Source organism: Ictalurus punctatus, chromosome 19 (genome assembly GCF_001660625.3).
Source record: "Ictalurus punctatus breed USDA103 chromosome 19, Coco_2.0, whole genome shotgun sequence".
NCBI classification, from domain to species: Eukaryota; Metazoa; Chordata; class Actinopteri; order Siluriformes; family Ictaluridae; genus Ictalurus; species Ictalurus punctatus.
The window spans coordinates 10278938-10298937 of record NC_030434.2 but is presented as its reverse complement, the minus strand read 5'-3'; the positions used below and the strand labels follow the sequence as shown (position 1 = coordinate 10298937).

The window sequence follows — 20000 nt, the reverse complement described above, 5'->3', positions numbered from 1 at the left end:
AAGGCTCTGTACACACACACACACACACACACACACACACACAGGTTACTAACACCACACTCCTCAGGGATTTCTGTACCTCCGTTATAGTGCAAGACTCTCTGTGTGCTCATACTGAGTGATTTCGCTGGAATTCTGCTCGTCCGGTTGGATATCGGTCACAGAGCCACCCTCGGTGCTCATGCTCTCCAGTCCCGAGTGGTCGGCGCTGTTGTCCGTCGCCTCGCGGCTCTTGCTCATGTGGGCCAGAGACGTGACCACGTTCGCCAGCGTGCTGAGATCACCCTGAGATTCGTCATTCTGCACGAGGACGCAAAGACGCACGTCGGCTCATACATTCATTACGCTCAACATACACACATTGCACATGATTATACAGCATAGTGGCTTTTTTCTTTCCCACCTACACACTGCAGCACCGAGAAAGAAGCACAAAATCCATTTCTCTAGCTATAAATGAAAGACTACAGCATGTCGACGAAACATACAGTGGTTATAAAAAGTTAAAATGGCAGGTTTTTCTGATGCAAAAAAAAAAAGTTTTTAAAAGTGAAAATCAATAAGAATAGAGGGAGAGAAAAAAAAAATACAATAACCTGCTTGGATAAGTGTGCACGCCCTTTTATAACTGGGAATGTTCCAGTGTTCAGAATCGACCAATCACATTCAAATTCATGTTAAAGACTATAGCGTATGCCTGCCATCAATTAAAGTGACTGATTACCCCCAAATAAAGTACAGCAAGAGTGAGTGCATGTGTGTTACCAGGTCTGGTGAGGAGGGGATGAGGATTGTGTTGTCTAACTTGGACAGAGACTGCTGGATGTTCAGAAGCATGTTGGAGTTTAACACATTGGTGGACCTGTGCAGAGTAAACATGCATACGCGTGTTAAAAAACAAAAAACAAAAATAAAAACAAGACTCTGTAGTTGATCTCCTACATGTGTACTCTTAAGCCTAACTTATCCTTTTGCATAGCTGCAAAAGATTAGGGGTAGATTATGGCTCACGCACTTGCTGAGTGGGATGTTGAATGAGGGATTAATAAACACCAGGAGGGATTAATAAAGGTAAAATATTTTACTTGTTAATAAATATGAGCCCTTGGAAACATTTGTGCTAGGGGAATACAGTGAGATATTTCATGTTCATGTACCGTGTAAACACCACACATGCTTTTAAGACACAAACCTGGCGGTCTCTTTCTCGTTGACGAAGGTGGGCAAGGCGGCCAGGGGGCTGCAGAGGTTCTTGCGAATGTAGATCTTCTCGATGGAGGGGGCGCAGTTGGCCGGCTTTTCCCTCGTCACCTCCACTGGCTTCCTTTCGCACTGCACGGCTGAGAGAAACGCATGCGCGGCAAACTTTAATAATCATGCACAGCACGATTCTATAACTGAACAACGGAGGAAGGCGTTCTTATACAGAGCCTGGATTATTATAACAAAGTACTGTTCATGTTTGCCTCAAAAAAAAAAAGTTTTTGTAAATAAAATGTTAGTTTTCTAATGAAAGAAATGAGCACGTTGGGTCAATTATATTTCTGTATACAACACCGATTTCAAACATTTCATCATACACCTTCAGAACAAAAGGTTTTTAACATCATGAGAAACATTTCAGTCGAGTGTCCACAAACTTTAGACTGGTGGTGAACAAATATGAGATGTGTACATGCTTCTGTATGTGTGAGTGTGTGTGTGAGAGAGAGAGAGAAAGAGAGAGAGACACACTCACAGTCCTGTTTCATGCCGAGAGCCATGCAGCGCTGCAGTCTGCAGTATTGGCAGCGGTTGCGGTGATGCTTATTGATCACACACTCTCCTGAACCGCGGCACGTGTACACAAGGTTCTTGCGGATGCTTCGCTTGAAAAAGCCTTTGCAGCCTTCACAGCTCACTGCCCCATAGTGACGACCTTCAGGACACACAAACGTTAAACGTTACCCCTATAGTCCCTGATCAATCACAAGTACCACGTGATTAGTGTCAGTTTTACACTTCACGTTACCCATACATCATATACATACATATACATATATACATATATATATATATATATATATATACATACATATATATATATATATATATATATATATATATATATATATATATATATATATATATATATATATACACACACACACAGTATCTCACAAAAGTGAGTACACCCCTCACATGTTTGTAAATATTTGATTATATCTTTTCATGTGACAGCACTGAAGAAATAACACTTTGCTACAGTGTAAAGTAGTGAGTGTAGAGCTCGTGTAACAGTGTAAATTTGCTGTCCCCTCAAAATAACTCAACACACAGCCATTAATGTCTAAACCGCTGGCAACAAAAGTGAGTACACCCCTAAGTGAAAATGTCCAAATTGGGCCCAAAGTGTCAATATTTTGTGTGGCCACCATTATTTTCCATCACTGCCTTAATAAATATATATATATATATAAATAAATATATATCATATTTATTTTATGGCTACTTTAAGATTTATTTTAGAATGACTTGTTTTCTAATTGCTATTGTAGTTTTATGCTGTGGATTTTACTTTGCGTCTTATTTCTTTATAGAACCTTTTAAGCTGCATTTTAATGTACGAAATAAAGTGGATTAGTAACACAGTAAGGAATTATTACTATGATTACAATGTTCAAATCATTAATAACACCCGTAACGACACTGCACACGGTTTAAAGCTAGATTTAACGGTGTGGAATGTTTGTGAGACAAGCTGCGATAAACAATCCTTGCCTCAGTAGTGTATCTCTCTCTCTCTCTCTCTCTCTCTCTCTCTCTCTCTCACACGTTCTTTCGCTAGCTCTCGCTCAAAAACTTATTATTAGGTTTTCAATTATGTGTATAATCCCTGTTACGTAAATTAGAACATTAATATAAACATATCGGTCATGTTACAGCTGGAACTGTTATAGCTGCGCTGGTACTCAAAACTAATGCACACCTTCTGACCAATCAGATTCAAGAATTGAACCGTGCTGTGGCATTAATATTACTTGTAGGATGTGTGTGGGTGTGTGGTCACTTACCTGAAGCTTTGTCTCCACACACCACACAGTACTCTACCACAGGCTTAACAGAGCTTTGGTCTGTTCCCTCGGTGACAAACTGTGGAAGAACAACACATACGAACATAGTTGTGTGCAAAAGTTTGCCCCCCCCCACTTAGTTTCTGAAAGTTAAAAGCAGTAAACACAATCTCTGCAATATTTTAAAAGCTAACATTTTTCTGAGGCTCGTACTGCGCACTTTATATTTGATTAATGTAAAAACAAAACACCAGAGTAGTTGTGGCATATGCAAAAGTTTGGACACCTCATTATGTCAGTATGTAGTAACGCCCCCTTTGTCTGCGTGTATGTTTGAAGTGCCTCTTACCTGGATCTGCTGACCTGCCAGGTCAGGTGATGTGAAGAGCAGTTGATTGACAGCTGAGCCATCAGCTGAAGTCAGGATGACTTTCCCCGGTGAGCTCTCGTGCTTTAGGAGAAGTTTGTCCTGATTGGGATAATCCACGTTGGCTAATATGAACTGCTGCTTGCCGGCTCCCGCCTGATCATACGCCGTTACTATCTGGAGCTTTTGACCCAGCTGCTGGTCTGTCACGATCTGACCCCCCCAGACACACACACACACACACACACACACACACACACACACGTGTTAGAAAAGTGCAGCAGAAAGTACAGTATAATGATAATGTATCGTCTATTACCTGCAGACCTCCTTCTGCTGACACCAGCTGAATTCTGGGACTTTCTCCTGCCATGATGACCCCGCACACCGCTTGGGCTTAAATGCAACTCGCCATCACACACACACACACACACACACACACACACACACACACACACACACAAAGTCCTACGATGCACAACCTACACAAAGACACAAGTTTTAACAAATCATCAGTAATGTAACACACATCCTGACCAATCAATAACACCTGTACACAACATCGACCTTCATACGATTCAAATGGGACGTTAGAAGAGAACTAGATTGCCTCATCCGGAAACTGTGAAGATGAATGTGTGACAGTTTCTGGTGTGAGCTACAGGACAAATAGCTGTCCTGTAATAAACTCCCTTTTGCTGATATACAATCTCAAGAGAAAAACAAGTGAGTACAAGTCCTAATAGTGTTCAATAATCCAGTTTTGTGTACCAGTAGTCAATATGTGTACATCACTGATTTGATGAAATAATAATAATAATAATAATAATAATAACAGTGCTGCACAATTATCAAGGTTATTATAATTATTATTGAGTTTTAACTCAATTTCATTTAAGTATTACATTACATTAACGGCATGTGGCAGACACTCTTATCCTGAGCGAATTACATTTATGAAATTTTTATACAACTGAGCACTAGAGGGTTAATGGCCTTGCTCAAGGGCCCAGCAGCGGCAGCCTGGTGGTGCTGGGGTTTGAACTCACCACCAGTTCAACCAGTTTGACTGATCACTTGAACGGTATGTGATTAAATTTGTGATAAAAGTGTTTGTTTTCAAGAAACGGACAAAAATATACAATGAGAAAGAAAAGCACTCTGAAACTGAAAACGGTGAGCTCGGTGGCAAAAATGTAACCTGGTCTTCAAATCAACAGCGTTCGTGTGTTAACAGTTTCCTAAACTTCGTCTTCGCTAATCGTGGTTTATGAATGCGCTGCCTGAGTTTCCGGTACGCGTTCAAACTTTTCGTTTATGCTCCGCAACGAGGGCTTGGTACAGGTTTGCTTCTCTCCGAAACATGGAAATTTACTCTCTCTCTCTTTCTCCAACACCTCCTTTGAATTTCATGCTGTTCCAGTTACTGACCCTACCAAAATCCACATCCTCCGGGTCAACAGGGCAAGTTCAACGACAGACTTGCCCTCCTACCCACGTCTGACCTCAAGCAGTTCGCCGCCCCAGCAGCTCACACGGCTGACAAACAGCTCGACCTCATCCTCACGCGTAACTGCACCACACAAAATCTTCTTATTACTCCTCTCCACACCGCTGATCATCTCTTTATCCTCACACCTCTCCTCCACCGTCACAACCTCACTTCCCTCTGATAGCCACCTCTCCTCGCTGGACTTAAAGACCGCAACGGACATACTACGTTCCACTCTAACGTCTTCTCTTGACAGCGTCTGCCCCCAAACCTCCAGGCCAGCTCGCACGACACCCCCTAGCCCTCGGCTCTCAGAAATTCTCCGTAAAAACCGGACCAGATTAAGGGCAGCTGAAAGGAAATGGCGTAAATCAAACAATCCAACTGACCTAACCAATTACCAAGCACGCCTCTCCTCTTTTTTCCCCTCCATAGCATCTCCACCGCCAAAGCCATATACTACCAGGAGAAGAATGGCAGCTCTCCCAACACCTGTACTCTCTTCTCTGCGCCCCTCCTCCCCCTTCCCCTACCTCTCTCACTGCAGACGACTACACCACTTTCTTTCCCAACAAGGTTACATCAATCAGGAAGCAGTTCTCCACCCCTGACACCCAGAGACAGTTACAGGGAGAAGGTGCCTCTCAACTGTCCTCCCTCTCCCCTCTGTCAGAGACGGATGTCTCAAAACACCTCCTTTCTAGCCGTCCTACAACCTGTCCTCTGGACCCTCTCACCTTCTGTCCAAAACCCTCGAAAGAGCTGTTTTTAATCAACTCTCCACTTTTCCCCCACAGAACAACATCCTGGATGCCAAGCAGTCTGACTTCACTCCACGGAGACCGCTTTGCTTTCCGACTAGCAAGATCGACCTCCGCTGGCTCTGACGCTGCCAATCATCAGATCGTCCTGTCAGCTCTCTCCAGCCTAGACATCAGCGGAATGGCTCTGCGCTGGGTGGAATCCTATCTCTCAGGAAGATCTTTCAAGGTATCAAGGAGGGGAGGGGTTTCTGAAACTCAGCAACTCACAGCTGGTGTTCCCCAGGGGTCAGTTCTGGGTCCACTGCTCGTATCTATTTATACTACATCTCTGGGGACTGTGACCGAGTCTCGTGGCTTCTTATATCGCTGCTCTACTCATGACACCCAGCTCTATTTATCCTTCCAGCCTGCTGATCCATCTGTCTCAGTACACATCCCCGCCTGCCTGTCTGACATCTCAATACACATACACACACACACACACACACACACACATGTACATACATACACATTTTATATATATATATATATATATATATATATATATATATATATATATATATACACACATACATACACACACACACACACACACAACTCCTAGTAGTGTTCAACAATAAATATATAGTTTAATCAGTGTGCATATCACGGTTAGAAGAAGTGTATTACACATTGAGTGGTTTGTCTTTTTCTTTGCAGCAAGTTAGCTTGATTAGCACGCTGGCTAACTGACATAGCATTGAGTTGACATGTTTAGAATTTAATATCTATATTTAATTCCAGTCCCTGGCAGTGACTCGGACCGGGTGTAGAAAAGACTACAACCAACCTTATCAGAACCGTGAGACGGAAGATAAAGAAATAGTTTTTCCTGTAGGGTGAAAGGTCAACATTGAAGGGTTAAAGGACACTAATAACGATTCCGGGCGCCGCTTCCTTCCACTGGGATTAACACACACACACACACACACACTGAGTGATTTAGTCACTGCACATAAACACTCTGACACGCCCTGAGTGGATTACTTTATAGTTTATATCGCACTTTGTGCACTAACTGAACTAACGCTGAACACCGGAAACGCGCGCAGGGAGCTAGCACGGAGCTAGTTTAGCTAAGCTAGCTATCACATCATAACACAGACGCTAAAAACGCGTTAGCTGCGCACAGTTTTACTGAAACAAACGCGCGATAGATTGCTAATCTCTGACACGGAACACTACATAATCTGAGGAGTGAAATAAACCGAATGAGAAGTTGGTCAGGTGAAGGAAGTTGTTGACATGCTAACTAGCTACAGCAGGCCAGCTAGCCACCGCGCGCTTTTATATCACTCGTTTATACTGTAACTCCACGCGCCCCAACAAGCGCGCAACCGGACCTCTCGTTCAAAAAACTTCAGCTCTTACCGTTTCACTCGATATCTGAATCACTCAAAAATCCGATGTTTTTGATCAATTTTTCCGAAATCGCTTCGCCTCGGGGAGGTCAGAGTTCGCGACCCTTCTGCGCGGAAAATGCAACTGCGCATGCGCGGAAATCGTGTCGCGGAATGAAGGCGTTCATCGAGGAAGCGTACTGCAAGATTATAACTCTTATTATTATTTGTGGAGAACATTTTCTTTATTCATGAGATTTTATTGCAATGACGTAATGGTTTACTTGACACTGGTTGTTGGATGGACCGGGTTTCTTCCTCTCATGCTTTTTAACGGTTTCACTTTCATAATACACACACGCGCGCGCGCGCATACAGTGCCCTCCACTAATATTGGCACCCCTGGTGAATATGAGCAAAGAAGGGGGGGGGGGGGGGTCTCTTTATGGTTGAACCTTTTGATCTTTTGTTCAAAAAAATTCTCTAAAATACTCTGCTCTCGTGGATATCAAACAATTGAAAACAAAACACGGGTTTATGAAAAAAAATCGTTAAATGTAGGTGTGCAACAATTATTGGCACCCCTGTGAATTCATATGACAAAGATATATTAAGAAGTATATTCGCATTGATATTTGAAAGAAATTGTACACCTGGATGACTTGGAACAGGAAATTGTTCAACCTTGACTTTGTTTCACAGGGGTATAAATATGAGGTAACACAGACCAAATTCAATGGGTTAGACCAAGGAATATAGCTGTGATGTGATGTGCTGCAAAAGGTTGTTGAGTTTCACAAAATGAGAAGTGGCTATAAGAAAATAGCACAAGCATTGAAAATGCCCATTTCCACCATCAGGCCAATAATTAAGAAGTTCTAGTCAGCTGTTATGAGTAAGTTGTTTGTAAGGGTTTGAAGAAAAAAGCCTCTACTCTCATCCAAAAACAAACTCGAGCGTCTTGTTTACCAGACACTACTGGAACTTCAAATGGGATCGGGTTCTATGGTCAGATGAAACCAAAATAGAGCTTTTTGGTAATAAACACCAGAGGTGGTTTTGGAGCACACAGAGAGGTAGCCACATGGAAAAGTACCTCATGCCCACGGTTAAATATGGTGGAGGATCTTTAATGTTTTGGGGCTGTTTTTCTGCCAGAGGACCTGGACTTTTTGTTAGGATACATGTCATCATGGACTCTATCAAATATCAACAGATATTAGATGAAAACCTGACTGCCTCTGCCAGAAAGATTAAAATGGGCCATGGTTGGATCTTCAGCAGGACAATGATCCATAACATACATCAAAATCAACACAAAAATGGTTTACTGACCACCAAATCAAGGTCCTGCCATGGCCATCCCAGTCCCCTGACCTGAACCCCATAGAAAACCTGTGGGGTGAACTGAAGAGGAGAGTCCACCAGCGTGGACCTCGAAATGTGAAGGATCTGGAGAGATTCTGTATGGAGGAATGGTCTCAGAACCCTTGTGTATTCTCCAACCTCATCAGGCATTATAGGAGAAGACTCAGAGCTGTTATCTTGGCGACGAGAGGCAGCACAAATTATTGACAGTTATTGGCACGAAGGGTGCCAATAACTGTTGCACACTTATATTTAACAAAGTTTTTTTTTTTTTTGGATAAAACCCATGTTGTGTTTGCAATCGTTTTGATATCCATGACAGCAGAGTATAAACAAGACAATAAACACACGATAAACAAGAATTGCTCTTTAAAATGATTTATTACCTCTCATAATTTACATCCATATTTAACATACTGAGCTCAATGTGTGTTTTCAAACGGTTGCTTGGGTGTTACAACATAATTAAAAGTCAATTCTGTGGGGGGGAAGAAAAGAAAAAGCAACCATGACCAGCTAGCTTAGGGATGAGGGACTAAAACAGCAGATTTAATCCTAAAAAATAATAAAACAAAAGAAAAAATTTCAGTGTGCAGTGCATTTTGTCCTCTCAAATTAAAACATCTTTCCGCTCTAACGTCATACCACCAGAATCAACAAGATCGGAAGACATCAGATCACAAAAATCATCCTGATTTTATTCACGTGACACTTTTCCAGCCTAATTGGGTAATAGTGTAGAACAGTAAGAATTACATCACTAACACGAGTTCATTATAATGACAGAATGTTTTCTCCGAGTGTGTTAGAAGACTATGCTCGGTATCACGCAGTGATATTACACAGTTCTTAGCTCGCTAAAAACCTGACACGCTGTTAAATTACAAAACCATTAAATTCATTCGAGACTAACAATCTTGAATTGTTATAAATAGACCTGCAGTAAACCAGCATTATATTATCATATACAGTATATTTACACGTACATCCAGTTATTCCCAGTATCATAGTTTCATTCTTTTTTTTTTTTTTACTGTCAGCCCTATACAAAACAAATAGATAAAAAGTTGTTTAAAAAGGCTAAACATATTTTTAAAAAACTTTGTTTAAGGCTTCTAAAAAACAACAACACACACTACTGGCTCTTACAGTGGTATCCTACATCTCCCATGATGCACCATTGCAGACAAACATTTTTTGCTCTTGGACGCTGGATATTCGCACTTGCTTGTGCACGTCCGCATTTGACTCATGATCAAACGTGACCTTTTTTGAAAATAATAATAATAATTCCTGACACACGCTTCATACTTACAGCCTTCCTCACATTCCCAGAACTTGGACGTTCTTGATATGTCCAGTGACATTTTAGGTGACCTACATATATCATTTTGACTCCTCTGGCATGCACACACACACACACGCCCAAAATTATTTGAATGTGAGGCAGAATCCAGCTCACGCTGGCTAACAAGAGGTTACTGGTCTGTGCTTTCGGACAATCCTGCTATTTCCAGTCACTAGTGCACAACCTCGGAGATCTCACACCGCTGTTGAGAAAAGGATCAAAAGGGGAACAGCTGGAAGTCACGCCCCTTTGCTAGGTTGCTTATTACACGTCCTTCGTTCCATACTCGTTTTAATATTTTAACAGGTGTCTTCTGAGCTCAGGCAGTGTTCCTTAGTTTACTGCTGCGGGCTAGGAAAAAAAAAAATCCAACGAGTTCTAATAAACTATTCGGATCCACGTTAGTCAAAGAATCATGGCCTCCTGAAACGCCTCGATCCACCTGAAATGAGAAAAACAAAAACAAACACACAGAGATATGAGATAAAAGTGAACAGATAAAAGCTCAGATGTTTGTGCGCTTGCATTTTTGTAATTCTGAAGATCAATTAGAAACAAGTAAAGCTGTGTATCGGTGCTGGGGTTCTGGTGAAAAACGTTCAGCGAGCGAGATGTTGGACGGGAGTGGGGGTCAGAAATGAAGATCGCAGGACAGAAGCGTGAGCAGCAAAAGCGAGAGGGATTGGAGAGCATCGGGTTCCCGATGATAAGAACAGCAAGTTGAGGAGGTGTTTTCTTTGGTTTAGGAGTTATTGGAAATGCAGCATGATTACAAGTTTATTTATTCATTCGTCATTCATCCATCGCAGGGATGCAGTAGCTCTAGGGTGTATCCCAGGGAGAAAGACTGGAATACATGTTGAGTCGGGGCACTATGCACACACACACACACACACACACACCTGGGGGCAATTTAGCCAAGCCAGCTTGTTTTTGGACAGTATGAGGAAAGCAGAGAAACTGGAGGAAACCTATACAATCATGGTGAGAACATACACAGAAACCTATTTAGAATTTCCACCTTTTTTTTTTTTTCCCTTCAAGAAAGAACATACCATGGCCGCTTCTGAAATCGCATTTGATTCAGTACCAACTGCATTAGATTCAGTACCAACTGCATTAGATTCAGTACCAATTGCATTCGATTCAGTACCTACTGCATTCGATTCATTACCAACTGCATTCGATTTAGTACCTACTGCATTCGATCCAGTACCAACTGCATTCGATTCAGTACCTACTGCATTCGACTCAGTACCTACTGCATTCGATTCAGTACCTACTGCATTCGATCCATTACCAGCTGCATTCGATTTAGTACCTACTGCATTCGATCCAGTACCTACTGCATTCGACTCAGTACCTACTGCATTCGATTCAGTAACAATTGCATTCGACTCCGTACCAATTGCATTCGATTCAGTACCTACTGCATTAGATTCAGTACCAACTGCATTCGATTCAGTACCTACTGCATTCGATTCAGTACCAACTACATTCGATTCAGTACCTACTGCTCGGCCATCTGATCAGTATACAATGCCTGTCCAAAAATTATTTAGATTTAAATAAGCAAATACTTAAGGGCCTATGACTGGATCATTATTGCAGTGATTCAGCTGGCAACAATTCTTTGAACCCTAACTGAAGCAGTGTGTAGCTTCTCATTATTTAAACAGCCGTGTCGGAAGACGTATCCCATGGTCGTGGAGATGATGTTACTGTGTTTCAGAAGGGGCAAATTATTGCCATGCATCGAGCAACGAAAACAACTAAGGAGACTGTTTGAATCCCTGGAATCGGGTCGGGTTAAGAACTGTCCAACGCGTTATTAAAACCTGGAAGGAGAGTGGCAAGCAGTCAACTTTGAGGAAGAAATGTGGTCGGAAAAATGAACGTTCGAAACCTTGAATGATCTTTAAAACACTTGGTGAGGTCACATCATAAAAAAAAAAAAACGGAGAGTAGAACTCATGTCTATGTTTAATAGTGAGAGTAAGAGCATTTCCACACACAACGCGACGAGAACTTCCAGGATTGGGACTAAACAGCTGTGCGGCCCAATCGGCGTGAGGCAAATCGGATAAAAATGACTTCAATTTGGAATAGAAAAAGGTCATGTGGTCTGACGAGTCCAGATTTACTGCTTACTGTACAAGCCACTGGAGGAACTGTTATGGTCTGGGGTTGCTTCAATTGGTCAGGTCGAGGCTCAGCAACATTATGTTATCCCAGTAATGGATTTTTTTTTCTTCCCTGATGGCACAGGCATATTCCAGGATGACAATGCCGAGATTCATCAGGCTCAAATTGTGAAAAAGTAGTTGAGGGAGCTGACTTTAACCCCATTGAAGATCTTTGGGGATGTGCTGGAGAACACTTTACGGAGTATTTCGACTTTCCCGTCCTCAACACAAGATCTCGGCCAAAAATGAATGCAACTCTGGATGGAAATAAACATCATCGAAACAACGCCACGACGAATGCGTGCTGTAATGTGCAACGAAATGTTAGAGTGCGCGACTACTTATTTATTTTTGGCCAGGCAGTGAGTGCGTGCGTGCGGTACGAATACAATGTGGACATTCTACATCCACCATGTCAGTATCGTCACGTGACCTACAACTTAAAAAGAGCCGACGCGCCGTTTTCCACCATCTTTGACTCTGACAGCAGTTCCACGCCAGTCCCGTCGCTTCCATACTGCAGAATCTCGGCGGGAGCAGTAGGTCATCCTAGATAATTTCTCACCTATTGTTTTATGAATACTGAGAATTCAGACATACGTTTTTTTGCCTACTGTATAGTAAAGTTGTCGGGGTATTGACGCAGCCCTCGTCTTGTTGTCTATTGCGGTGGTTCTCAAACAGGGGGCCACCAGATGGCGCCAGAACGGCCGCATAGAAATTCTAGAACATTGTTTATTTTATTTTTTTTTTTATTATTTGACCTGTTTAATATCCGTCACTGTTAGCCACACGCTGATATTTAAAATGGCTACGTTTTTAGACAGAGGACGTAATCTTGTAGCTGAGCAAGTTAATATAGAACAGCCTAGCGTGGGAAAAAAATGACATTTTGAAGACTCTGTGGGGCCATAAAGGGATGCACGCTACACAAGGGAGGGTCTCACGTTGAAAAAGTTTGAGAAGCACAGGTCTACTGGCGCACACAGTGAAATTTTCCACTAACAGAAGCTAATTTCATATTCTCCTGGCCTTTCAAATCCAATACAACTGGCTTTTTGAACAGAAAAATGTTCGATATGGCAGAAATGAGGGGTTTTTTGTTTTGTTTTGTTTTTAAACATCAGTGTTTAAATGAACATTTTTCCCAGTCTCACACAACAATAAATATTCATATGATGATATTTAGCTTGGAAACTGTTTATATCATCGTCTGTGTGTACGTGTGTGTACCTCTGAGCTGCAGGGATATCGTCCGCTCTGAAGATATAATACAGTATGTTCTTGTGATAGAGTTTAAACTGCAGCTTCTCTGCCGGTCCGGACTTCTCTTCCCTCAGGAAAAAGCCCAGCAGCGGCTGACTCTCCAGCGCCGCGACATCCTGAGCGCGGACACACAAACATCAGCACCTGACAAATCTGACTCTACCACTAGCACTCGTATTCCAAACACAGTCTGAGCAAAGGAATCCTGACAAAAGCAGAATGATGCCGGCGGTGTACCTCGCTAGCAGCGTATGTGTAAAGGACTTTGTTCTTGATGACGAACCACAGCCGCTTCCACGGTTTCTTGTAGCCTTTGGATCGCTGGAGATAACCGCTCATAGAGGAATTCTCAGTGTTCGCAGAAACCTGCCAGAGAAAATGCTGTCAAGGTACTGCGGCTGTTTAGGGGAATTTACATCACGTGTCCTAAACCTTCTGATATTACAGTAATACCACCGTGTCCCAAAAGTCTCCATACATACGGGGAAATGAACACTTCTTAGTCCAATTTTTTATACTTCGTTTAATTATATCTTCTTTTCAGATAGTCTTTAAGAACGCCTTCGACAAAAGACGGAGGTATTGAAATCATTCTCATGGCTGGATCGGGGAACGGTCGCAAGGTTGCGATGGACTTTACCGGGAAACACGGCGAGCACGTTCTGCACACGACACTGTCGCCGGACGTATTGACGGACCCGAGAAGACTGGAAGTGTTGCGGACGTCCATGAACACCCGCCGTCGAAGGCGCGACCGGTGTGGTTCTGGCGAACGTAGTCCCCCGTGTATGGAGACATTTGGGACATTCTGGAGTTCCAGAGAAAGGCCCACAGCTCCGGTTAGGATTACGTCGAGAAATTATGAACGGCGGTTACAGACCGGGAGCTGGAGTAGGTCAATCGGAACCCATTTCACACGTTCAGTTTACTGGATCAGAATCCCACTAATGGTGCTTTTACAACTCTCAGGAACTTTGAGAGTCCTGTATCTGCACTGTATTATTTTCACACAGGATTGACCGAACCGAAACCCCCCCACAAAAACATGTAGGGTGAGGGGTGTGTGTGCAGCCGAAAACATACTTGTAAAACTCATTCATTGAGAATTATTATTATTATTATTTTCTTTTAAAAGGTCACCTCACCTGAGCAAGCACGGTGATGCAGTAGGGCTGGGCGATATGGACGTAAAACCATATCGGGATATTTTCTGGTATTCATTGCGATAACGATATCACTGGCGATATAGATCTAGAACCGTGCGCCAGCTACAAGTGATCGCTGTGATCTTGAGAGCCTCAGAAACACGAACGCTGATCTAGAAATACGACGGATTTCCTGTAAGCAAACCAGTTCCAGATTGTAGAGGTACAGTTTAGCGATGAACTCCTCCTCGGCTTGGCGTCCGCCGTACTCGTTTACGCTCTGCGCGTGAGCCGCGGACGTCTGCACGCCGTCGCGCGGAGAAATACGTCATCGGCTAGGCTTTATCGTTATCATCACGGGAAGAATCGTTCTTATTGCGGCAAACGATAAGATAATCGCCCGTCCCTAGGAGACAGGGCTCTAGAAATAATTCCATCATCCCATAAAGTAAAATGCTATAAAATGTACAACATCGTCGTGTCTTTCGTATGTTCCATCCAAAAATCCAGCACACACGGCATAACTACAGCTCTGTCATTTGGCTCGGGTTTTTATTTATCTACAAAATAATAAAAAAAATTTGAAAAATCGCTGCACTAGACCAAAAACACGAGTGGATTCAGAGATGAATCGTTTTCTCACTGTGATCAAATCGTGCGAGATATAAACATACTGTATAATATAAAAGCCCTAATGCTGAAGTAATACTTATAATCCAGGAGTGTGTAATGTTGCTAAACATTTGTCCAATCCACATATTTAGACCACGTGTTAGGCAGCACAGGCTCTTTGTAATCATATGATATAACGGTGCAGTATACTAGTACAGTTAACGCAACGCGTCTTAAACGTTACCTCTTTCAGAGCCGCGGGAATCTTCTTTTGTTTTCTAGAGAAGGAGAACGCCGAGCTGCGGCCGCTGGGTGAAACGGCCACCTCGGACTGCTCGCCTGAGAGGGAACCGGACACAGAAGACGGGTGAGACGAGACGCGGCGTTCACCGATCAGCACCGAAAAAAGCTTTAAACTCGGGAGAGAAAGCTCAAACCTTTATCTTTCTGCTGTAGTTTGACATAACACTGATCACACACTCGCGCCAGCTGATTCTTCAGGTACTCCAGATAATATTTATTCGACGAACACGCCTGGCACACAACCTGAAAAACAAACAAAAAAACAAAAACAAAAACACAAACACACGCGCTTTGTTTTCATGAATGAATTTCGACCGGACGTTATCATTTATACGTCTCCATATTTGTGTTCCGGACCCAAGTTGACCCCTGACCTTGCCGCAGGCCCGGCAGTGGTGGCGTCTCCAGGTGAGGGTGAACTCGCAGGTACAGATCATACACATGGTGGTGCGGAGGTCTGGGATCCAGATAGGAGCTTTAGAACCCAGTGGAGAACCATCAGTGGGTACTTCCTCAGACTGTACGTGATGGATAAAAACCACACACACACACACACACACACACACACACACACACATATATACATAAAACATAGAAAGCATCTCTAGTGCACACGGCTCAGTTAGAAGGGATTATGCTGCCATTTTTACATGATTTGACTTAAAGAAGCAGTTTGTCATTTGTAAACCCTAAATACATTTGCATTGAAAACAAAAATGACTAAAAAGATTTCCCATCTCTCTGCGTGATCTCGAGAAAACCAGAGTTAAATCTCTCTCGCTCTCTTTTTTCTTTTTAAAGGGCCAGATCGCAGAAGGGGTGGAGCTTATTTCTGGGCTGGAAAAGTGTCAATCGAAGCCTTGAATATAGAAACTATTCAGGGACCTATCTCACAAAGCAGGTTAAACACAGCCTGGATCCCAGACTAAGTTCCCGCTTGACAAAACCTGACAAACGCAAGCGTAGTTAACTCGATAAGAACGTCCTCAGTCGATCTGGCTTCAGACGCTCAGGCTAGGAGTGATCCCTGTGCGCGTGCACGTAAAGCTGTGACCGTCACGCTCACGTGCAACTTTTCTGTCTCGGAACGACGTTATCCACGTGACACGCACAGTATAAAAGCATGGACGCTGGCGAATCTGGAAACTGAAGAATGCACATACTAAGTCTGGGCATGTTTAACATGTTTACTGTGTAATCACCTGTTTATAATATGGAATATGCATTCAGTCATGGCCTGCAGGCTAGGCGGTCTCTTTAGAACTATTCTGGAGCTGTAAAACCAGTGTTTAGAGGTCTTAGGTGCTGGGTAATTGCTGTTTCCCTCTTCTATGTCTAGATGGAATGTGTACTTTAAAACAGAGAGCTGTGAAAACGCGCACAAAGTGAAATAAATAACCTAAAAAGTGACCTTCCGGAATATTCTCCAGCAGGAGGCGGGGTCTAATAGTGAGTGGTGGTTTATCATGGTGGAGCTTCAGGGTGGTCTGTGTACTGACTCTGTCTCTGGCTTTTACATATAAGGGGGGTGTGTGTGTGTGTGTGTGTGGGGGTGTGTGTGTGATTTACACCAGTGATGCACGTACTTGGATCCGAGCGCATTTCTCATTTACAGTCAGGGCTTTAGCTAGGAATTCTGGGCCTCCTGAAAGGATAGTAGTGTATACTGTATATAATATGAGAAAAGACCTCCATACAGCGCACTCGTACACCGTCACATACGAAAGAGCTAGTCTAACATGCAGGAGTATGTTGTACTGTCTAGTCTGGTTGGTTCACATTCCTTCACACCTGAAGATGTTCATCATTCTCAGTGGTCTGGGAGAAAACGTGTGGAAATATCCACCACCTATGGGTGGGTCCAGGACTCCACCTATGAGCTGCCCCAATTTATTGCTGAGCACGATTGCCTCGCACCTCGGGGGGTTGAGGGTTTGAATCTCATCTCCGCCGTGTATGTGCGGAGTTCGCGTGTTCTCCCTGTGCTTTGGGGGTTTCCTCCGGGTACTCCGGTTTCCTCCCCCGGTCCAAAGACATGCGTTGTAGGCTGATTAGCATTTCCAAATTGTCCGTAGTGTATGAACGTGTGTGCGTTTGTGCCCTGCGATAGGTTGGCACCCCATCCTGGGTGTCCCCTTGCCTTGTGCCTCAAGTCCCCTGGGATATGCTGCAGGCTCCCTGTGTAGGATAATCGGTACAGAAAATGGATGAATGGACAATTACAGTGTATATGAGTGGACAGCATGGCCCCATTGTGTGTTTTAGAAGCCTTTTGGGGTTGAAATGGGAGTCTGCCAGAGTCTGTACAGCAGAAACCTTGGAGCCAGAGCACGCATAGTAGATATGGCTAGATGACACGCCAGTGGGTCTGCCTCTTGCCCGCTAATATTATGGGATGTAGGCATGCTTTTCTGCTCAACACAATTGTTCAGAGTGGTTATCAGAGTTACTGTAGTCTTTCTTCAGCTCGAACCAGTCTGGCCATTCCTAATAAAGTGCTCAGTGAGTGTATAACACACACATTCATAGGACGGGAGCAGGTCCATTGATCGCAAGCATGTCTTAGTTGGTTGAATACATCTGGAATAAGTGGGAAACTGTGCGCACACTCACACCCCTACCTCTTGGCTACGGCTGGAGATAAATGAGATCTTCTTCCTTGTGTAGTCGTCTATTGCCGTGGCGATGGCTTCTAGCCACTCGTCTCTCTCCGTGGCTGAGCTGTACACACACATTACTGAAGTTAAAACCAGCTTGGGCATGTGTTTAATGTCATTCCATTACGTTTGTGTGTGTGTGTGTGTCTGATTCTTACCTAGCGGACAGGATGAAAGACCGTTCCACGCTCTCAATGTTCAGTTCGTTTTGATAGGCCTCCTGACTGGGCTTGCTTACCTACAGGAAACGCACTCATTAATTATCCTGTGTTTGTGTGTGTGTGTGTGTGTGTGTGTGTGTGTAGGGGAGGGTATCAGTGTGTTTGAGTAAAATGCAGGATACCTTCATACCAGCCAGAGACAGCATGCTGTTTACTTTATACTGGCCAGATTGTACAGGAGTGGTGTACAGCAGGATGTCATTAAACTGCACACACATACACACACACAGAGAGAGAGAGAGAGAGAGAGAGAGAGAGAGAGAGAGAGAGAGAGAGAGAGAGAGAGAGAGAGAGAGAGGGGGGATGTTTGTTTTTCATTATTAACTTCTTAATCAAATAATGTACATCATTAAGCAACGTTTTTGGTCACACTATGAGACAACGTTTTAAAGCATTTAGCTGCAAAATTATAATATTGTACCCCGGACATAATCTACAGTAACGCTCATAGGAAGTATAGATGTTCCACGAGTGCCATCATCCCTCATTTTAAGTGTCAAAACAGAGACGCGGTGTGAAAAAGTGTGACGTTACAGTGCACTTTATCGCTCAATCAAAACACCGGTTTTCAGTCTTGTTCCGGTATCGTTAAGCCGCTCAGGATTAACGAGTCTGAATTATAAGCAACGTTGACATCTCTTCATTCTCCTAGAAGACTCTTGCCTCTAGGAATGAAACAAAACGGGGTATACCGTTATGAGAGGACGATCAGCGACAGGGTGGGGTGACGCGGCCGGATACACGGTGTATTATTTTCTCTTATGATGCAGCATTTTGGCCATGTGTAATTATTTTTTGTCACATGATCAAACTCATGTAATAAGCGCTATTGACGGTCACTCCCTCTGATCAGCCTCACATTTTCCTCTCTTAAAGTGAATCGGACGAGCTAAAGTGAATAATATATACTGTATATACGCATCACTTCTCTGTATAAGTGGCATTAACGTACACAAGACCAGCTACGATGCCAGGCCAACCGCTCGCTGATTTTTTGCTTTTACGTGCTGCGTCCTCATATCGGGAATCCGTAAACATTTTCCTCAGTCTGTATTACTGCCCTCGTCTAGCTACCTATATCTGTGCACGTTATTATGTTATTATTTTGCTCATCGGGTTCACAAATGACACCACTCCGAACCGTTTAACAACCTGGTGCAGCCAGAACACCGCCACACCCAGAACACGAGATGGTCGATGATTTTAGGAGGAAAACGCGATCAGGTTTTACACTCGGTTGCCGATCGAATTCTTGGCCACTCTTCTGAAATGGGAAGACGTCGTATTATTATTTCAATCACAAACGAGGCCCGGCAGCGACCTTGCTTCCTGCGACGGCTAAAGAAGCGTACGCAAAAAAGGCATCGAGGCGATCCTAACGTCATCTGCAACGGTCTGGTTCACTGCTCAGGCCAAGGCTGAGCTGCAGGATTGCAGAGATTACCGTCAGCTGCAGCCTACCATCCGTACAGGACTTATACCCCGCCTGCCACTTTTTCTAGAAAACTCTAACAGCTCGTATGTAAGTAAACACTCAGGGCTTTAAGAATTCGCAGTTTTTCCCATAAGCATTTCTTTTTTTCACCTAGCCTACTAGGCTTAAATGTTAGCATTTTAGTGTGGCATTTGTATACAGGGCTTTTTCTTTACCATCAAAAAAGCTATAGTTGTTTTCTCTCTGTATCAATGTTACTGTTGTATTGAGGTGTGAATTGTTTGCCAAGCAAGAGGCTCAAACGCCTCTGTTTTCCCATCGTCCTGCTCACCAGCAGCTAAACCGAGTCACAATACTCTACACACAGAAACCCAACAGTGTCCCGAGTAATCTCATAACAGACT

At 43.4% G+C, this 20000-nt stretch overlaps 2 protein-coding genes across 3 annotated transcripts in view; both read right to left on the bottom strand.

Annotated features, from left to right (window-relative positions):
* nr2c1 (nuclear receptor subfamily 2, group C, member 1) overlaps positions 1-7225 on the bottom strand; it is a 15381-nt gene extending 8156 nt beyond the window's left edge. The window contains exons 1-9 of the mRNA XM_017494136.3: positions 7087-7225; positions 3740-3902; positions 3403-3633; positions 3054-3132; positions 1739-1918; positions 1193-1340; positions 766-862; positions 116-300; positions 1-6 (exon numbers count right to left, since the gene is read on the bottom strand). The exon at positions 1-6 is cut by the window's left edge and continues 136 nt beyond it. Of these exons, the coding sequence (XP_017349625.1) occupies positions 1-6; positions 116-300; positions 766-862; positions 1193-1340; positions 1739-1918; positions 3054-3132; positions 3403-3633; positions 3740-3793 (980 nt within the window). The 5' untranslated portion in view covers positions 3794-3902; positions 7087-7225. The remainder of the gene's footprint in view (positions 7-115; positions 301-765; positions 863-1192; positions 1341-1738; positions 1919-3053; positions 3133-3402; positions 3634-3739; positions 3903-7086) is intronic.
* A 1560-nt stretch (positions 7226-8785) lies between these two features.
* The window catches only part of fgd6 (FYVE, RhoGEF and PH domain containing 6), a 50436-nt gene continuing 39221 nt past the window's right edge, over positions 8786-20000 (bottom strand). For both annotated transcript variants that reach the window (XM_017494133.3, XM_017494132.3), the window contains exons 13-21: positions 18284-18367; positions 18099-18178; positions 17905-18004; positions 15658-15801; positions 15418-15526; positions 15225-15319; positions 13461-13589; positions 13191-13339; positions 8786-10213 (exon numbers count right to left, since the gene is read on the bottom strand). In XM_017494133.3, coding sequence (XP_017349622.1) covers positions 10177-10213; positions 13191-13339; positions 13461-13589; positions 15225-15319; positions 15418-15526; positions 15658-15801; positions 17905-18004; positions 18099-18178; positions 18284-18367 — 927 coding nt within the window. In that variant the 3' untranslated portion in view covers positions 8786-10176. The remainder of the gene's footprint in view (positions 10214-13190; positions 13340-13460; positions 13590-15224; positions 15320-15417; positions 15527-15657; positions 15802-17904; positions 18005-18098; positions 18179-18283; positions 18368-20000) is intronic.